The sequence below is a fragment of the Lepisosteus platostomus genome, chromosome 1 (assembly GCF_059453375.1).
Source record: "Lepisosteus platostomus isolate fLepPlt1 chromosome 1, fLepPlt1.hap1, whole genome shotgun sequence".
In the NCBI taxonomy this organism is placed as follows: domain Eukaryota; kingdom Metazoa; phylum Chordata; class Actinopteri; order Semionotiformes; family Lepisosteidae; genus Lepisosteus; species Lepisosteus platostomus.
In genome coordinates, this window is record NC_142611.1 from 66780705 (window position 1) to 66798217 (window position 17513).

Sequence of the window (17513 nt, forward strand, 5' to 3'; positions counted from 1 at the left end):
GATAGTAAACCTCAAAGTAAATAAGAAAAGCATCACTTGCATTAATGACACAATCAGTATAAATCAACAGGAGCATCTACTTTGGCCATGATGTTTGTTTACCTTATTCACTTCACTTTTGATTTCCTACATTCTGACTGAATTGCAGCACAACAGAGCAGCGGAAACATGGGCCCCAAAGTGGGGCGTGGGGTCCCCCCTTGCGGCCGTATCACTCCACAGCCTTGCTAGCAGGGGGGCGGAGCTCGGAAACATTCCGGTGCCCCCCCAGCTCTCCATGCTTCTGCACGAGCTGTGCAGGAGAACCACAGTTCAAACTATACATCACAAGGACCAGCGCAGCAGAAAACACAGGAGCCAGACTTTATAGAGAAAAGAGGTTTATTGGGAATCCATACAGCAAGTGAACAGCACCTTCTTCTTCCTCTCCCGAGGATTAGTGGGACAGAGGGGAGGGGGATAGAGGGTGTGGGGTGGGGAAAGGAGGGTTCCCAGTGGGGCACAAGAAAGAGGGTTCTTGTTTCAGGAGATGAGGGTACGACACGGGCTAGTGGAGAGGCATTAATTAACCCTGGTCCAAGAGAACCACATTGTCTTCTGTGTTTTTACTGCCGAGCTCAAAATGGCTTCACTGAGACATTATCTAGACTTTAGTAGTTCAGGTGGGTAGCTGCGTCAGCATGCGTAGGCTACAAAGGAACAAGTAATAGGTTTATTCCATGCTGAAAAAAAGAAGAGAACACAACATTTCGGCTGTGGAGCCTTCTTCAGGTGCCAACACCAGGTCCACACCTGAAGAAGGCTCCACAGCTGAAACGTTGCATTCTCTTTCTTCTTTTTTTCAACATGGAATAAACCTGTGACTTGTTCCATTATCTAGACTTGTATACTAAGAGCTAGTATTCTCTAGTAAATCTCTGCTTACTGATCGATCACTTGATCAGCACAATCAATTCTGCAGAAGTGTGGCTCTCTGGGATCAGGGATGCCGACCACTGTGCTACAGGGATGGGGGGGACATGGTCTGGGGGCTCATGACTTGATCTCCTTGGTGTCGGAGCTCTGCGACACCACCTTCCCATCCACCATCTGCGTCACGGTCACTTTGGTTTTGATGGTCTTTTGGTCTTCGAGTGCGTCCTGGAGCCTGCACAGAGGAAGACGAGCACGGGACAGTTATTACGGGATGGGCAACATCCAAAGATCATGCATCCGAGCGACGCACGGCCCGAGCACTTGGCTGCTGTCCCGCATAACCAGGTGTTATGAATATGGTCAGTCTTTTGCCCGATTCACTTTCTGACCTGTGCCGTTTTAAAAACCCAAAATTCGCTTTTCACTGGTGGCGATGGTGCTGGTTATTTTACTTGTACAAATGTGATTGGTTCCACACCTTTACCATGGTTTTCCTTTTCCTTCTCTACAAGTCTATCTTGGGTTTTACCACGATTTTCACTCTGCCTTACAGCACTAGGCCATGATCACACCATCCTCTGCACCAGTTTTACAGAAGCGCTGTGTGGTACAACCACACCACGTCAGGATTCTTGTTTTCTGCTAATAATGGCATCCCCAATGCGCAGAGCAGAAGTGCCTCAGAGAAATCGTGATTAAACAATGTGAAAGCATAAGTGTAAAGCGCTCAAAATAACCAGGCGAAACACCCCTTGTTGGACAGCTCCTACTGACCAATGAGAGACGAGTTCCAGACCTCTGATCAGGAGAGGCGAGTGCGGCTCCCTTACCTGAAGTCTCCGCCGTCCAGCAGGCGCCTGTAGGTGGCGATCTCGGCCTCCAGCTTCATCTTGATGTTGAGCAGGGCCTCGTACTCCTGTGCCTGCTGCTGAATGTTATTGCGCAGCTGGCCCAGCTCCCCCTCCAGCTGCATGATGATGGTGTTGTACTTCTCCATCTCCATGTTGTAGCGCAGCTCGGTGTCGCGGAGTGTCCCCTCCAGGGAAGCCTTCTGCAGAGACCGGAGGCAACAGAGCACATGAGCACGTCGTGTCAAGTTTTAACTGCTATTCAAACCTGCAGGAAAGCGAGCTCTGGCTAAACTTGTCAAGATGAACTTGTCCTTGTCAGATCAGCCTGAAGAGCTGATGAAGACCATGACCCCCGGAGACGTGAGCCCTCTGCAGGTTGGCGAACATGGAGGCTTCACGTTGCACATGCGATTACTGATGCCTCCATCAAGGGTGGCAGGAGGGAAGTCCTTACCAGGCTTCTCTGAGACTCCAGCTCGATCTCCAGGGCCTGGTACTGTCTGCGCAGCTCGGTGACCTCTGTGCGGGCGCCCTGCAGGGCCTCTGTGTTCTGGCTCATCTGCACCTGCACTTCTGTGATCTGGGAGCGGGAAAGAGACACACCCCTAGGGCATCAGACGCAAGGACAGTGGCTGGATTTGAATTTTGTGATGGAATCCAAGATTCGGGCTCATCTATGCAGGACAGAAGACAGTTTGCATGTTTGTGTAGAGTGTCTGTTAATGCTGAGGTCCACCTCAAAGCTCTGTAAGTGAAGTTACAAATGGGACTTTAATCAGTACAAAACTAAAACAAGAATTCAAATGAACTGGATGAGAATAACTAGGAAGCAGTTCTCCTCACGAACTGTCTGATGAGGACTTTTGAGTCTGTAAGCTTCAGACAGACATGACAGGCCTCCAGCCATTATCCCAGGCTCCAAATAAAAGGACAATTATACTATACGAATGTCTTATAATTGGACTGAAGGGAAAGAGGATGGAGGTGTGTGAGCCAGGTACTCTTGCCTCCGCCCAGGTATGAGAAATTACAAAGTGATCTGAGAAAAAGAGACCCTTGGTACCTGAGTTTCGTGCCACGCCTTGAGCTCCTCCTGGTTCTTCTGTGCCATCTTCTCGTACTTGGCCCTCATCTCGGCCATGATCTGCGCCAGGTCCTGCCCCTTGGGAGCGTCCACATCCACCTGCACCCCAGACTGGGCGACCTGGTTGCGCAACTCCAGCACATCCTGCAAAGGGAAGGCAAGGGTCAGAGGCAGACCACAGTCATTCAGGCAGAAATCTTTCCCTAGAAATAGATCTATGAACAGTCTGAGCATCCATAATAACGAACAACAGACTAGACAAGACTAGAAACAGCTATTGCCAACACTCGTCGCTGCTGATATGGTCCCTCTCAGCTGGTGTCGCCTTACGTTGTCATGGTTCTTCTTGAGGTGGACAAGCTCCTCCTTCAGGGCCTCGATCTCACTCTCCAGGTTCATGCGGCCGATGTTAGTGTCATCGATGACCTTCCTCAGTCCGGCGATGTCGGCCTCTACTGACTGACGGATGGCCAGCTCTGATTCGAACCTGCAGGTGCACACACACACAGCCAGGTCAGTAACATACAGGGGGCACAAGCTGAATCTCCTAAACCAGAGTGCCTTGACTTGAGTCCTCAGGACATCTTCTGCTAATCCCACTGAACTCCTTACATCTAAAAAATAAATAAAAACCGATGTCTTTTTGGACAGAATGAATTATTTGCTTTTTTATTCTGCCTTTCATTTCAAAGGATGCTAGGGCCACTTTAAACTACCAAGCACTGAAATATAAAAGTGACTCCATCAGGCCCTACAGTATGTGATGTACAAGACCAAGTGTCCAGCTGTAGTTGTGTTTTGTAGTTGTGTTGTTTACATCTGTTCATGGTGTGGTGTTGGAGAGAGAAGACTAAACAAAGCAGTTTTTTTGTTTTTGCATGCTCTGAACAGTGTAGTAATATTTTATGCATGTTGGTTTTATGCCACATTTTGCATGATCTTGAACATTCCCTTTCTCTTAGTTACCCTCCCTCCTCTTTGCTAGGCATCAGTAAAGAGGACAGAAGAACGTACTTGACTCTGAAGTCGTCAGCAGCCAGCCGGGCATTGTCAATCTGGAGCACGAGACGGGCATTGTCCACAGTCATGTCAAACACCTGACGGGAAAGAGGAAGAGGAAGGTTACTTTGAGATATTTATACCTAATCTCAGAGTACACGTGGAAGTGCAATTAAAACCAAGAACAGGAAGTATGACTTTACCCAAAGGGTGGTAGGAGTGTGGAACAAGCTACCCGGCTATATTATTGAAGCCACACAATAATAGCCACACAAACAGCTGAATGAGATGCTTGGATCAATTAACTGGTATCTGAACCTCCTCTCGTTTGCCAGCTGTTCTTGTGTTTGCAAGTGTAAAAGCTGAGAGAAAATGGCAGAAAAGGCCTTTTATTTTTTAATTATTGTTTCTTTGTAAGAAAACCTCTCTTAGTTCTGAGCAGGCAAGGCAATCAGGAGCCGAAATAAATGCCTATGTAGTCAAAGCATGTGAAAAGTTGATTCATGCAGAACAAAAGCAAAACTTCAGATAAGAGATAAGGAAAGAAATGTCCCGCACAATGAAACACAATTCCATAAGCAATAGGTCACAATACACCTGACTTTGTAGAGATTGGATTAAAGTATTGGCACACTTGAGGAATTTTCTCAGTCACATCAAATTTTCTTTTGAAAAGTCATCTCATCTCCACCTCCAGAGTAAGTTAATTGACTCATACTATAGTGAACATCCACGATCTCGGGCTACAGCATTAAAACCTGGAAAAAAATATTCCAGCTCTGTGTGCTCCTGTGTGCACCTGTATGCTATTTTACACAATTGTATAGACTGTATGCTTATATGGCTACAGTGCAGCAGCTCTCAACATGGCTTGGTGTGACTGATGATACCAAACTGCACACCCGCTCATTTGAATCCTGCAGAGATTCACAGAGACATTTGTTTTGCATTTGGGGTGTGATAAGGGGAACAGTGTCCTGGCCAAAATACTGCGTTTTCAAAGCATTCTTTCGAGTTACTTGACTGAACGCTCCCCAGCAACAGCAGAATTCACAACTACCAAGTTTAGTCAAAAAAAAAATCTAAAGCATTCCTCCGAGATACTGCTGGCATTTTTCCCCCTCAGTGGACGTCAGTCCCTGGCGCTTGCTCAAAGACTCAATATACAGTAGCTGAGAAGGTTTGAACGCTTGTCTTCTTCAGCATCACTGCACATATAACATGGCCCTGCAGTGAAGTCATGCAGTGTGATGGAATATTCTGGGTTGTAAACAGCTGAACTGAATAGTTTACTTAGTCTTATGATTTTTAAAAATCAAACTCCTTTTAGTGAATGCAATTCCCTATGGACAATCCAGGACTCCATGCTCCCGGACTTCAGTAAATCTTATATGAATCACTGAATGCTAGAGCAGAAGAGTGACACTATGTATACTTCATGGGCGAAGCCAACAAGATCTGAGCAGTAGTAGGTTAGTGTTGGCGATATGTGTGTTAACTTGTGCTGTCAGTACATTTGTGTGGTAGTTTGTATGTAACAGAGACAGATCTGAGACAAAAGGAGTGAGTCTCAGTGAGCCAAGTCATCCTCCATTTAAGATTTTAACAGGGCTCCCAGTCCTGGAGAAGGACTGTTTGTTTGGATTGTGGTTCACAGGTCACTGATATTGGTCTAAGGTGTGCCTCGATTGCAGTGAGCCAGGTCTTTTTTAGTCACTGAGCTTCCTGGTCCCAGCTCATGGAATGCATTGCTCAAATTACATGAGGGATTCTGCGCCTGTGTATTGTTTTTATGAAATCCAGCCTTCCCAGTTATTGTCGGAGCTGGGATGGACACTACTACAAGGCTCTGTACATCTACAGGAGAGAGAGGCCACAGGTGTGAGGTACAGAGTCAGGTGGAAGATGTGTCACACTTTAACATGTACCCAACAGGGCCAGATTCAAGCCAGTCAGATGAGACCAATACTACAGCTTGAGCTCCCAGAGGCTCCCTGTGGGCTGCAGGCAGGTAAAGTGAGCTCCTTTCTGCTGACCGCTGGCCCCTTCTTTCACAGTTGGCCTCTGATGGCAAAACTGCCAAGTTAAACATTAATGAGCTTTCTTCACAGCCCAGCCAAAAGGCCAGTGTTATACTGTACGGTCTCTACATAAACCAACTGCAAAGGTTAAAAAAAGACAAGAGTGAATATGCAAAGAGAGAGAGAGCAAAATGCCAGCTTCCTAAATTTTCTTTTACATATCCCTAGGTTATATTTTTAACTAGCTATATTTTAGATGGTATCGTACACAGTGCCTTACAAAGGCTAACACCAAAAAGGAATCTTAAGTGGTCCGCAAGCCTGCTCCAGTTAGTTATTAACCCACCAGAATGCTCTAAAAAAGATACTGGAAGCTAAGTTCACTTTTCCCAGTCCTACAGACTTGCACATGAACTGAAAGTGTGAGCTCAAGTCTGGCAGGATTACGCAAGCTTTAATAATAAAGATATTTAATATCTTGAAAGGCAGTGAATAAAAATCTCCATAAATGTCATTCAAAATGACTGTTAGGTATGTGGATGTGCTATTATCACATATTTTATCTTGTGATCTGTCTGTTGGGAGACTGTACATTTGCAAGTGAACCAACCAACTGTGGAGCCCTAATTGCAAAGTAAACCCCTGAACCTTCCTTAGGAAAAGTAATTGTGAGTATAAATTCAAATGATTGATGATGTTTGTCTTTGAAAATATATTGCGGTGCGAATACACTGTAATATGAGTTTCCCCCTTCTACAGCACTGGACCCACCCAAGTGTGAAAACACAATAATTTGTGGGGAGGGGAGTATTGACTGTTAATCATCACCTCTACTTAAATCCATTGTTTACTTTCAAACACCGCAGACCTGCACTTCCTGCACTTTGAAACTTTATCCGCTTTTAAAGGCTTTATTGTTCTCTCACTGTATCCAGATTCACAGTTTACAGCAGAGATAAAACTGTGCAAAAACACTCTTTTTTTTGTTCCAATGAATTAACCACCAACTAGGCTCTGTCTACCTCATGACTGTCTCTCAGGATAACAGTTCTTTTTAAAATTGACAAAGTTGAACAATCTGCAGAGTCTAGACATGCTGCAGCTCAAGGATCTATAAAGCACATGAAGACAAAAGCAGAATTGTTTGTGGCCTGACTCTTTTCGTTTCAAGTTTTGCAGGAAAAAACCGAGGACAGAGGGGACACTGGCCCTGAAATAACGAGACAGTGAATCTTTCAAATTTGGACCTTCTCTGTAGATTCAAGACTTCCTATTCTTAAGGGAGGCTGAAGACTTACCGGTTCTCTTCCTGTCCAGATTTTTTATGTAGCTAAACCTTGGTCATGCGATTTTCTGCTTTGATTTTCTTGGGATACAATGCACTAATACACCGATACATTCTCTTTTATTTTCAGGTGCAAAAGCACAACAGGGTAGATTTCAAGATAAATGATCAGGTGGTGGTTGGTTAAGATTGCAACCCCTGGATCAGTGTGGAGTGCAGGAGTCAGAGCAGGTTAAGGGAGAGCTGACCTTGCTTGTGTGAACCCTGAGAGCCCACCTCCGTTCCAACCCCGCACAGCATCCTCACCCCACTCCCCCCCCCCCCCACACACCGCGGCGCCCACCCACCTTCTTGCGCAGGTCATCCAGGATGTTGTCGTAGTTGCTGTAGTCGCGGGCGGCAGGCCCCCTCTTCTCCAGGGCCTCCCGGATCTGCAGCTCCAGCTTGCTGTTGGCCTGCTCCAGGTTCCTGACCGTCTCCAGGTAGGAGGCCAGGCGGTCGTTCAGATGCTGCATGGTCTCCTTCTCGTTGGTGATCACCCCGGAGCCGCTCATCGACACCGAGGAGGAGAAGGAGCCCCCGCTCTGGAACCCCCCACCGAATCCCGAGGAGCCCCCCAGGGAGATGCGGGACCCCCGGCCCCCGGCGCCCCCGTAGACGCTGGCGGAGCTGCTGAGGGGCACCGAGCGCTTGACCATCATCTGCGTGGTGCGGATGGAGCCGGCCGGCCGCATGGAGTAGGAGCTGGAGCTGAAACTCATGGTGAGAGCGAGGGGGAGTCTTGGCTGGCAGAGAGAAAGAAACACAGGAGAGTGACCTGGAGTAGCTAAGGCACAGGGACACAGAGCAGGGGCTTTCTAAGCTGCCTGCCTTATACTCAGCACTCAAATCTCCACCTCCAAGGCAGGCTTAGCACCACCCCTTCCCTCCCTCCTGCTCTCCTATCCAGCCCTGAAGGGAGAAGGGAGATTGTGAAATTAACCACACAAAAAAGTGGCCAGTAAGTAAGGGAGTATGAGAGGGAGTGAAGGAGAGCCAGGACCAGAAACAAGAGCCTCTCCGCCCTGCTGGACAAAAGAGCCTCCAAATCCGCTAAGTGTCCTGTTACGCGAAGGCCGTGCCGAGAAAAAGCCCAGTTTCAGACTCCCACTCTTTCACGTCCCATTCCCAACCTTTGCACATAAGAAATGTGCCCTTTCGGCTGTGAGTTGCTGCAGGACTGTAGATCTCCCTTTGTGATTACCGCCCTGATTACAGCCTGTTCTGAAGAACAGTTATATATTAGTTTCCTAATAAACAATGATAGCGCTGCTTCTTAATCAGTGCTTATTGAACACTCATTTAACCACACTAGTGCTTGGTTAAGTAGATAGTTTAAATCACCGATCTTGGGGTGGGGCAGAGCGGTGGCTCTGTGGCTAAGGATCTGCACCTGTGGCTGGAAGGTTGCTGGTTCAAATCCCACAGCTGGCAGAGGATTCCTGCTCTGTTGGGCTCCTGATCAAGGCCCCTTAACCCCAACTGCTCCAGGGGCACTGTACAATGGCAGACCCTGTCTGTGTGTCTCATGGAGAGCAAGCTGGGGTATGTGAAAAGATAATACCTAATGCAAGAAATTGTAAAGAGTTAATAAAGTGATAGGAAAAAAAAACACATTCCAAACTGCATTTCATGTTTATTTTCTAGAAAATGATGCATTAAATGATTTTGGTTGTGAAGCGGTGAGGCCACCATCGGCAAGTAAATGGTGCAAACCTGCAGTTATCAAAACCATCACTGAAACCTTCCTATTCTGAAAATGGGGCTACGCACTTTTCCACAGTTTCTTTCAGGAGCACAGACATGCGCGGGCCTGTGTCCCTGCCTGAAACAACAAATCCAGAGGGAAGGTAAACATAAGGACCAACGCCGGAGGCCAAAGCCCTGTCTCATTTTTCAACACGCAAGAGCATCTCGAAAGATTTGATCAGGCACAGGAGTGCCTAACGATAATACATCATGAAAGGAACGCGAAAGTTTGGACAAAAGCCTCCTCATGTTTTTCCATGGAATTGGTTTGAGCAGGGAGCTGACGTGCTCCCAGGCAGTAGTGCACTGTTCCGAAGGGATGGGGTGGGAGTTTTGGGCAGGGATGCATCCGTACAAAGCGCCACAGCCAGATGTTGCAACATGGCTGAACAGCTGCTTTCAAACTTCAATCTCCCAGAGTCAGGGGCACTCTTTTTATCTGCCCCTGCCTGTCCCCCCCTCGATCGTCTCTGCGACTCAACCCTGCGCCTCACGATCAGAGCAGAGGTGGAAGAAGCCCACGGAGTGTAGAAAGGAATTTTGCGACTGTGCTGGCGATGAGATCAGAGGGATGGGCTGGAAGAAAACAGGAGCAGAACTCCCCCCTTGCTGAACTGGAATTACTCAGACAGCCAGTTTGAGGAGGGGGTGGGAGGACAGGGTCTCGGCTTGGAGTGCATTCCTGTTTCAAGACAGCCCCCCATTACACCACAATAAAACACAGGCTCGTCTAAAGGCTTGGTCTTAGGTTACTGAATAAGTAAAGAATAATTTGTCTTAGTTTACTTTGTCTTAGTTGACTATCCAGTGCTTCTGAGACTTAAGCAATTTACAATTTCATCTCCACCTGTTACTATTCTGTAAATACTAACAAACTACTAACAGCCGCGATCCATTAAAGTGAACAAATTAAAGATGTCCAAAAAGTGTTGCTGTTCATTTTTTACGCTTTTGTATCAGAAGGATGGTGGTGGTGTTTAAGACATTTGACTAAAAATGTTAAGCAAATTATTTCACTGAAAAATTAGCAGAATTACTTAGGCATTCCAGAATTTGACTAAAATCAATTAAGGTGCAACCTGCACCTGCACCTGAAAAGTTTTTTTTTTATTTTCACTTATTTCAGATCACTATGAATTCTTTTGCTTTATCACACACATTGTAAGGTCCTGGCACCCACCCTTGAAGTGCACCCTGAAACACCCATCTAGAGGGAATCGCTGTAAGACAAACAGCTGGACACCCCTCCCAGGACCATGGGGTGTGTTTTTGGGAATGGCATGTCAGTTAATTTGTTCATTCAACAGTGCTCTCGAGTTGCCACTATCTTCTAAGGTTATTGAACAGAAAGGGACATTTCAAGCATGGTTGAAAAACCTTTCATCACAGAATCATCTTTGGTATTCCTACAGCAGGGAGGGAAGCTGGTAACTTGTCCAGCCAGTCACACAGAGCTCTCATTCACAGCTGCAGGCTGAAACAATTCATTCTGCACATTGTAAGACCTCAGACCTCGAGGAATGTTATTGTTACCCCGTGTACATGTGCACATACAGTAGGGTCAACAGATAATCACTGTTTACAGAAGCTGTCCTCCTGCTCCTCAGGCTTGAACAACGCCTGATATCTGACTTCTACAGTATCAGGTCTGTCCCTTTCAGTGTTACGATGGTAAATGCAGGGATTAATGAACTGCACAACAGCATCAACAATTTGAATTATTTTTATTAATACCACCAAACAAAAATTAAGGAGAGGAAGCCATTTTAAAAGATTACCCTGGTGTTATTATAACTTGGGTAATATCATGTTACAGTTTTTACTGTAGCAATTCAGCAATTATTACACTGTGATACCATGAACTCAAAGGCAGAGTTTTAAGAGTTTTTCCCATGATTAAACCCTTTCAGGACAGTACTGTTTTTTGGTCAAGGAAAACGGGCTAATTCGCTTTGAGAGACAAGGGGAAAAAAAGATAAAAGAAAGAGAAGCTCAATTAACCCCCTGAGACACTAACAAGCACATTGAACTGCCGCGGAAAGGTTTCAGACACAATCCAGCAGTTATGTTTATGGCACCACCAGTCTCCTTTGATTCCTTCCTGTCCAGACCACTGGAAAGCCAGCAACCACTGCGTGCACCACTCCACTGAATGGAGTCTGGACCCCATTTCAAACTGGGAAAACGCAATTCCTTTCAGACCCAGTTGGAAAAAAAAATCCCAGACTCTTCTTGTGGTCGCAGTCATAATTCTCGTTACGAGCATGTCTGCACTAGGGCTGGGATCCTCAGTGAGCAGAACAAAAGAAAACTGCTCAAGCATCCCGGCACGCTAGCCCGCACAGCTCTGATTACACAACTCTGGAGGCTGCTAGCCCTCCTGATAACATTGCAATCATACTTCCCAGGTGTTCAGTATAAACAGACTGAAGATGAGCTGTGCCAGGGTGGGTGGGGGACGTTGACAAAGACAACAAGGCTGATATGTCAGTGGTAAATGAAAAAGGAGAAACTGAGCTGGAACTCACGTTGAAAACACCTGCATGCGGCAGACAAATGTCCCCTCCAGAAATGTCATCTTTTATTGCTCATTTTTCACATGAATGTATGACTTCATCTATTCGACACTCAGCTCTTTTAACTCTGTGCCAGCTTTCGACTTTCATTTTTGTACTTTCTTTCCTCCCATTAAAACCGCAGTTCACACCGTGAAACCCACATCCATCTGGTAAATACTGGGTATGTGATGATGAAGAGATGAGATCAGCATGAGGAGTGTATGGACTCACTGCACTGCATGCACCATTAAATGAACACACCTCATTGTTCAACTGTACAGACGGTTAGGGGGATTAATGACCTGTTTTCATTTAACAGGGGCTATCAAGTGAACAAGAGCAACAGACCACCTGTGAAACAGCTGGTGGGACACAATAAATATCAGGTTTGCGAGCATGAGTGACGTTTCCAATTGATCGTTTATCACCTCAGTTTGCTGCCACCCCTGTATCCCACAGGGTGAATGAGGATCAGAGGTCATGCTCCTCTGTCATACTCTGCCGACAGGTTCATCTGTGGGTTATGAGGTTCCATATAGCAGAGTACAGTATACTCTTTAGTATATTATATTAACTGTAGAATGTAGGAGTAGTGTCTCACTGATGTCGTCCAAAACTGACAGAAGCCTGGCAGTTGTTAGGAGGTGCCATTTCCCAAAAATCAGGATATCGTGGGCAGCTCGAACCCACACAACCCCACCGGACAACTTGCACAATGCCTCTTGGGTAATGTGAATTGCATTCTGCTAACAAAAAAGACCCATACTCAAATTGGTGACATCTTGACAATAGGACACAACCTGTTCTTCAAGCAATCACCTATGCTGGCTAAGCTGGTAGAGCAGGGTTTTTTCCAAGACCAGGTCCTGCTGGATTGGTGTTTCTGCAAGATTCATAGTTGGGGGATGTCTGAAGAGGTGGGGGACATTGTAAGCTTGGTCTCATTTAACCAATAACAAGATTAGTTTAGGTCACGAAGAGCTGAGTTAGATTGAAAACCTGCAGATACACTGGCCCTCCAGGATCATGACTGGGCAACCCTGGTCCACACCAAATACATTTAACATTGATTGGGCTGTCAGGAGCTGGCTGTAGAATATGCTGACAACTGCTGCATAGGAGAAATAAACCAGTCAATCAGTGTGCAGGTTGCAAATGTTCAGTAAAGTAAATCTCAAGTTGCTTTGTGAGCAAGAAAGACTTTAAAGTGGATGTATCCTTAGTAGAAATGAATGTCTAATAGATGGAATCCTTCCTCATTTGCCAATTAAGAACTTCAAAGCATGGGTTCTGTGATAACTGGAAATCTAACAGGGGGGGCATATCCATGTGACACATGCTGTGGAATCGAGGCTGCACTCATGCACTCTTCATGCACTTCATGCACTCCTTTGTCTCAGCATAGTAGTGAATGCTCTCCATGGAAGAATAAGTTGAGAAGTTGCAAAACAAGCCTGCTTCTTCCTTCTTACTATGTCATCTCATCCGCTCTGTTTTTAAGTGGATGGCCAGTGTACAGATGCTTCCCATAGGCCCTGCTTCCCCTGTGTCTCCCCAGGCAGAGTCGATGAAGGCTTCAGTGAAGTTTGCATTATGGAAATGTTTTCTTTTACAAGCCCCGAGCATTCAAATTTCAGCAGGAACCAACAGGGGTGTTTTTTCCCGGTCACACATGCTAATGATAACCGGCCTTCAGTGCATGCTCAGCCAACTAAAGGAGTAGCTGAAACTACTGTTAATTTCCTCCCATGCATTTTTTAATTCAGTGGAAATCCTCTTCCTGTCCGTACAATGTGGATCTTGGCTGTGATTCCTCCACCAAAGAAAGTCAGATTCCTCTGTGTTTGGGCAAGATAAGAAGCCACAGACTTGCTTCAACTAGTAAGCCCCATCTCACTGTGGAACCCACCTTCCATACTTGATAAGGCAGAGAGAGGTGCAGGCTGTGCAAGGCTCTTGATGACTGGAATGATGATACAGTTATTTAAACCTGGCTCGAGGCTGGAAGTCCAGATATCAGTGCTGGTGGGTTGAGGGCTGGCAGAGAGTACTTGCCAGAACTAAAAGACCCAACTCAGCAACTCAACTCAGTCAGATATGCAAGGGAGACGGTTTCTTCCAAGAAAAACATCATGACAGTTTATTCCAAGAGGCAAAGGGAATGACTTTCACTGATTTCAGATAATTTCTTTTCATGGAATGGATTCAGCGTGTTGTGACGCACTACTTAGTGAAATGCTTATGTGATAAAAAGAGAAACCAGGTCACCAGCTCTGGGGGGGACAGGTCACACCCTGGAAGTTGGAGAGCTGCCATATTGGTCCAGGATCATATCTGTCTGACCTGTCTGCATAACAGCTTTTTTTTAGTATGAGAAAGTTTAAGAATAACCTTCTGCGTCAGCAAAAATATTGACATTCGCTGTCAGAAAATCGTGAGCTTGGAGACCATTCAGGAGTAAGCTGAAGGCAAGTCTTCACTTCTTTGAGTGTGAAAACACCCATTAAAAGGTACTTTTGTCTCATTGTCTAGAGATGATGAGGCACCCTTGTAACAGGTGGGTCAATACACGCCAGTGATGCAAGATAGAGCACAGCAAGTGAGCCAAGAGAAAATTCATGTTGAATTACAGTTTACATTTCCTTCTTCAAGTAAATCAACGATGGTCAAATTGCACTAATGCACCAAAACAGGAAGGACCAGGTTAGCTGTGTATCTGTCCCATATTTCACAATCCAAAACACTGAGCCCCTTTGATTCGCTGTTTAATTCCCAAGATTTTCCTTGCCAGAACAGCAAATGAAATGTGATCTTATCAGAAGGTCCCTCTTTAGGGGCATAAAGGCCCCTGGGGAATGGGGGGCAAGGGCCACCATTTCATTTGACCATCCAACACTGGAAGTTGTGGTCCTCCATCACATTCCAGCTGGCCTATTACCCCCAGAAGGATTAACCCCTGGTACTCACTTAGAAAGCAGATCAAGTGGACCTTGGAGCCGTCTGGAAGGAATTAGAGCAAGCCACACAATTTGGCCCTACCTGGGATTGAAGCTGGGACCTTCTGGTCAGGAGACAGACACCCTTGCCATCTGAGCTACCCTGACTCCTCTTATTGGAAGAGGAAAGTAAAACCTAAGACCTAAAATGAAGGTATGTTGTGCACTGTTGAAACTTGAAACTGTCGTACATTTATATGCATGGGCTGCAAGCTATTAGGTCAAGTTTTGTAATAAGTTTCGAAATGAAAAAGAATAAGAGAGAACTTGGCAGCAGTTGGAATTCTTACTAAATCTCTGCAATATCTGACAAGCTGTGTGGGAAAGCAGAGAACTGTACATCTGGAAAGGCAGGAAGTCATACTGAAGATCCACTACAAATCTCTGCACAGTACAAGGCACGCAAACTTCATTAAACCTGTCACAGAACTCAAGGCATGGAATTGCATTTTGAATCCATCATAAAAGTTAGATTTATTCCTAATATTCAGGATAAAGCAGTCATTTGTCCCATGATCAGCAGTTTTCCATCATTTTGTTTCTCAATCAACAACAAGCCCCATTAAGCATCTCTCCAGGAACCTATCTTTCTGGGCTCCTGCCTAGAACACCAGGAATCAGGTGAACTATTACAGTAAAAATTGCTCCTCACCAGACTTGTCAACACCAGCCACCAGGGAAGAATGCAGGGGGAGCTATTTACTGTGACACAAATCCCCACTTCCCCTATTCTGAATTTGAAAATATTTTTATTAACTGGGGGTAAGAGGGGTTATTTTCCAATTACCAATACTACCAATTTTCCTCATTTTCTTCTCTTCTATACACGTTGTGAATGTAAGGCAAAGTGACTTCTGGAAGTTCCCCTGATCAAACTACACATGGAAGCTGTGAAACCAGAGGTTGTGACTGCGTGCTTTTCTGCAGGCAGCAGGGACAAAATCTAAGTGGAATGGAAATGCAAGTCTGTCCTGAAACCATAACAGGACTGTGCTGCTATGAAGTACAATCACTATTCCCAGATTTAAACACAGTATAAGCATCACTAATACTGCACAGCAGGCCGTGGAAGGCCGAAAATACTTTTTTCTTCAGCCTTCCACCTAATATTCTCAAAAGTAAAGCTGACATGCAATTGCATCCTGTGCTTCAGATGTTCTGGAGAAATCTCCTGCAGCTTTTGTGCCTGCTGTGAGGCTTGGAGCAGGGAGAGGTTTGGGAAGAGCTTTGCGGAGGTTGCAAAAGAAGGCTGTTTGTGTTTCAAACCCCGGATGGACGGCGCTGGACTGACCACTCACGATGCAGCGATTGAACTCTGGCTTAGTCAGCAGGGTCCTGCTACACATTCCTCACCACACCCATCGCCGTTTCCATAAACACTCCTCAGGAAAGAGCTGGACGCCCACCCATTCAGCCACAGGTGACTATCCAGGCTGTGGCTTCTCTGATCTCCCCCCTGCAGCCTTGAGCCCTAGAAACATTTACCATAGTGAACCAGTAAAAACGCAAGTACAGTAATGTAGTGAGGTTAGTGAAACCACAGTAAGTGTAGCATAGATTGTTACAATACAAAGCTTGGTGAAAGCTTAGATTTACCCCAAGAAGACTTCCATATTTCCTGGTATATTGGCATTTTTTTCAGGACATCTACCATGTAACTATCCAGCTATATTAATTTTATTAATTAATGCAGCTGTAATGGCAAAAAAACATCACAGAACATAACTAATGTTTCAATAATATTGTAATTTGCACTCATTACTGGGCTCTGTGCTCCTGCACCAGAACTGTAAGGATGTCTGTGGAATACTGTTCCCTATGAAATCAGGGCTTTTAAGTGTTTTTGCAGGAATTCTAAGTTTTCAAATCTCCCTTTAAAAGCCAATTTGCATGAACTTACATTCCAATAGCTCTTCCGATGCAAACTATGCAGTGTTATCCGATATATTTTATGAAAAATGCCACATAAAAAAAGTATAGCATTTATTAAGTGAGAGTTGTTTATTTTCTTTGGTCAGAACAGTGCAACAGGCCTGGGAGAGTTTGTGTTGCCTCTGTATATAGAATCGCTGCCTTGACACCAATTATACGTTACTAAAATAAAGAGCAATTAATTACGACTGTACCATATATACAGTTTGATTGCTGAAGTGTTCATTATATAAGTTTGCTGCTTGTACGTGAAGGCAATGTAATGTGCATGCTCATACAGCATGTTGGTCTATTCTTACAGGTAACATGAAATATCAGCTACAGGCCACACTGTAAGCTTCTGTAGGTTTTTATGCTACATGAGCTACAATGGATTGTAGAAAAAAAACACCAAAGGGAGTGCATTTACTCTTGTACGGGCTATGCATACTACATTCATTTTCTTGTAATTCAATCAAGTGAAGACTCAGTGACCCTTGTGGAAAACAGCCTGTCACCCTTGACCTAAACACTCTCCTTGGGCTTCTGAAATCAGTGAATTCCAGCGCTCTGTCCCACCCAACACATTTCCAGCAGAAAGGGAAACTCTTATGAAACTCTCATTGTGTCTCTGCTCTGTCGGACTTCAAACAAAACAGCTTAGCTGTTTATAGTTCCTGTTGCTGTAATGGCAATTTTGTCCTTGTGTTCTGGTAAAAAAAAAACTTGCTCAATCTGGAGTTCCACTTGTGTTGAGCTGGTCTTAGCAACCATAAGACTTCGTAGGTAACAGAATGAGCTGGACAGCGGCTTGAGTTGGATTTTAGCCTGATTGTCAGATATACGGCCAACATGTAGCACCAGTGGGCACCCAGCTAGCCAGCTCGCACCATGGAGACATAATTAACATGCCGCACCTCAGTACAGAGGCAATGCAATACAGAACGAAAATAGTCTTTACAACATAATCACAGCCAAAATATAACGTTGTGTGCTATTCTGTGGCAATATTTCCTTGTCAGCATGGGATTTTGTAAAGTTCTGACATCTTAATGACGTTTCCAAAACACACTCATGTTACATTGTCTAAAATCATAAGTGTGTC

General features: G+C 45.2%; 1 protein-coding gene across 1 annotated transcript; it reads right to left on the minus strand.

Moving 5' to 3' along the window:
* Positions 1-363: 363 nt before the first annotated feature.
* LOC148678523 (keratin, type I cytoskeletal 18-like) lies at positions 364-8010 on the minus strand. Its single transcript, XM_088633732.1, has 7 exons — positions 7503-8010; positions 3865-3947; positions 3181-3337; positions 2830-2994; positions 2221-2346; positions 1746-1966; positions 364-1147 (listed from the first exon to the last, which is right to left on the minus strand). Exons 1-7 carry the CDS (start codon positions 7914-7916, stop codon positions 1033-1035), a joined length of 1281 nt encoding a protein of 426 aa, XP_088489858.1. The 5' UTR covers positions 7917-8010; the 3' UTR covers positions 364-1032.
* Positions 8011-17513: the final 9503 nt, after the last annotated feature.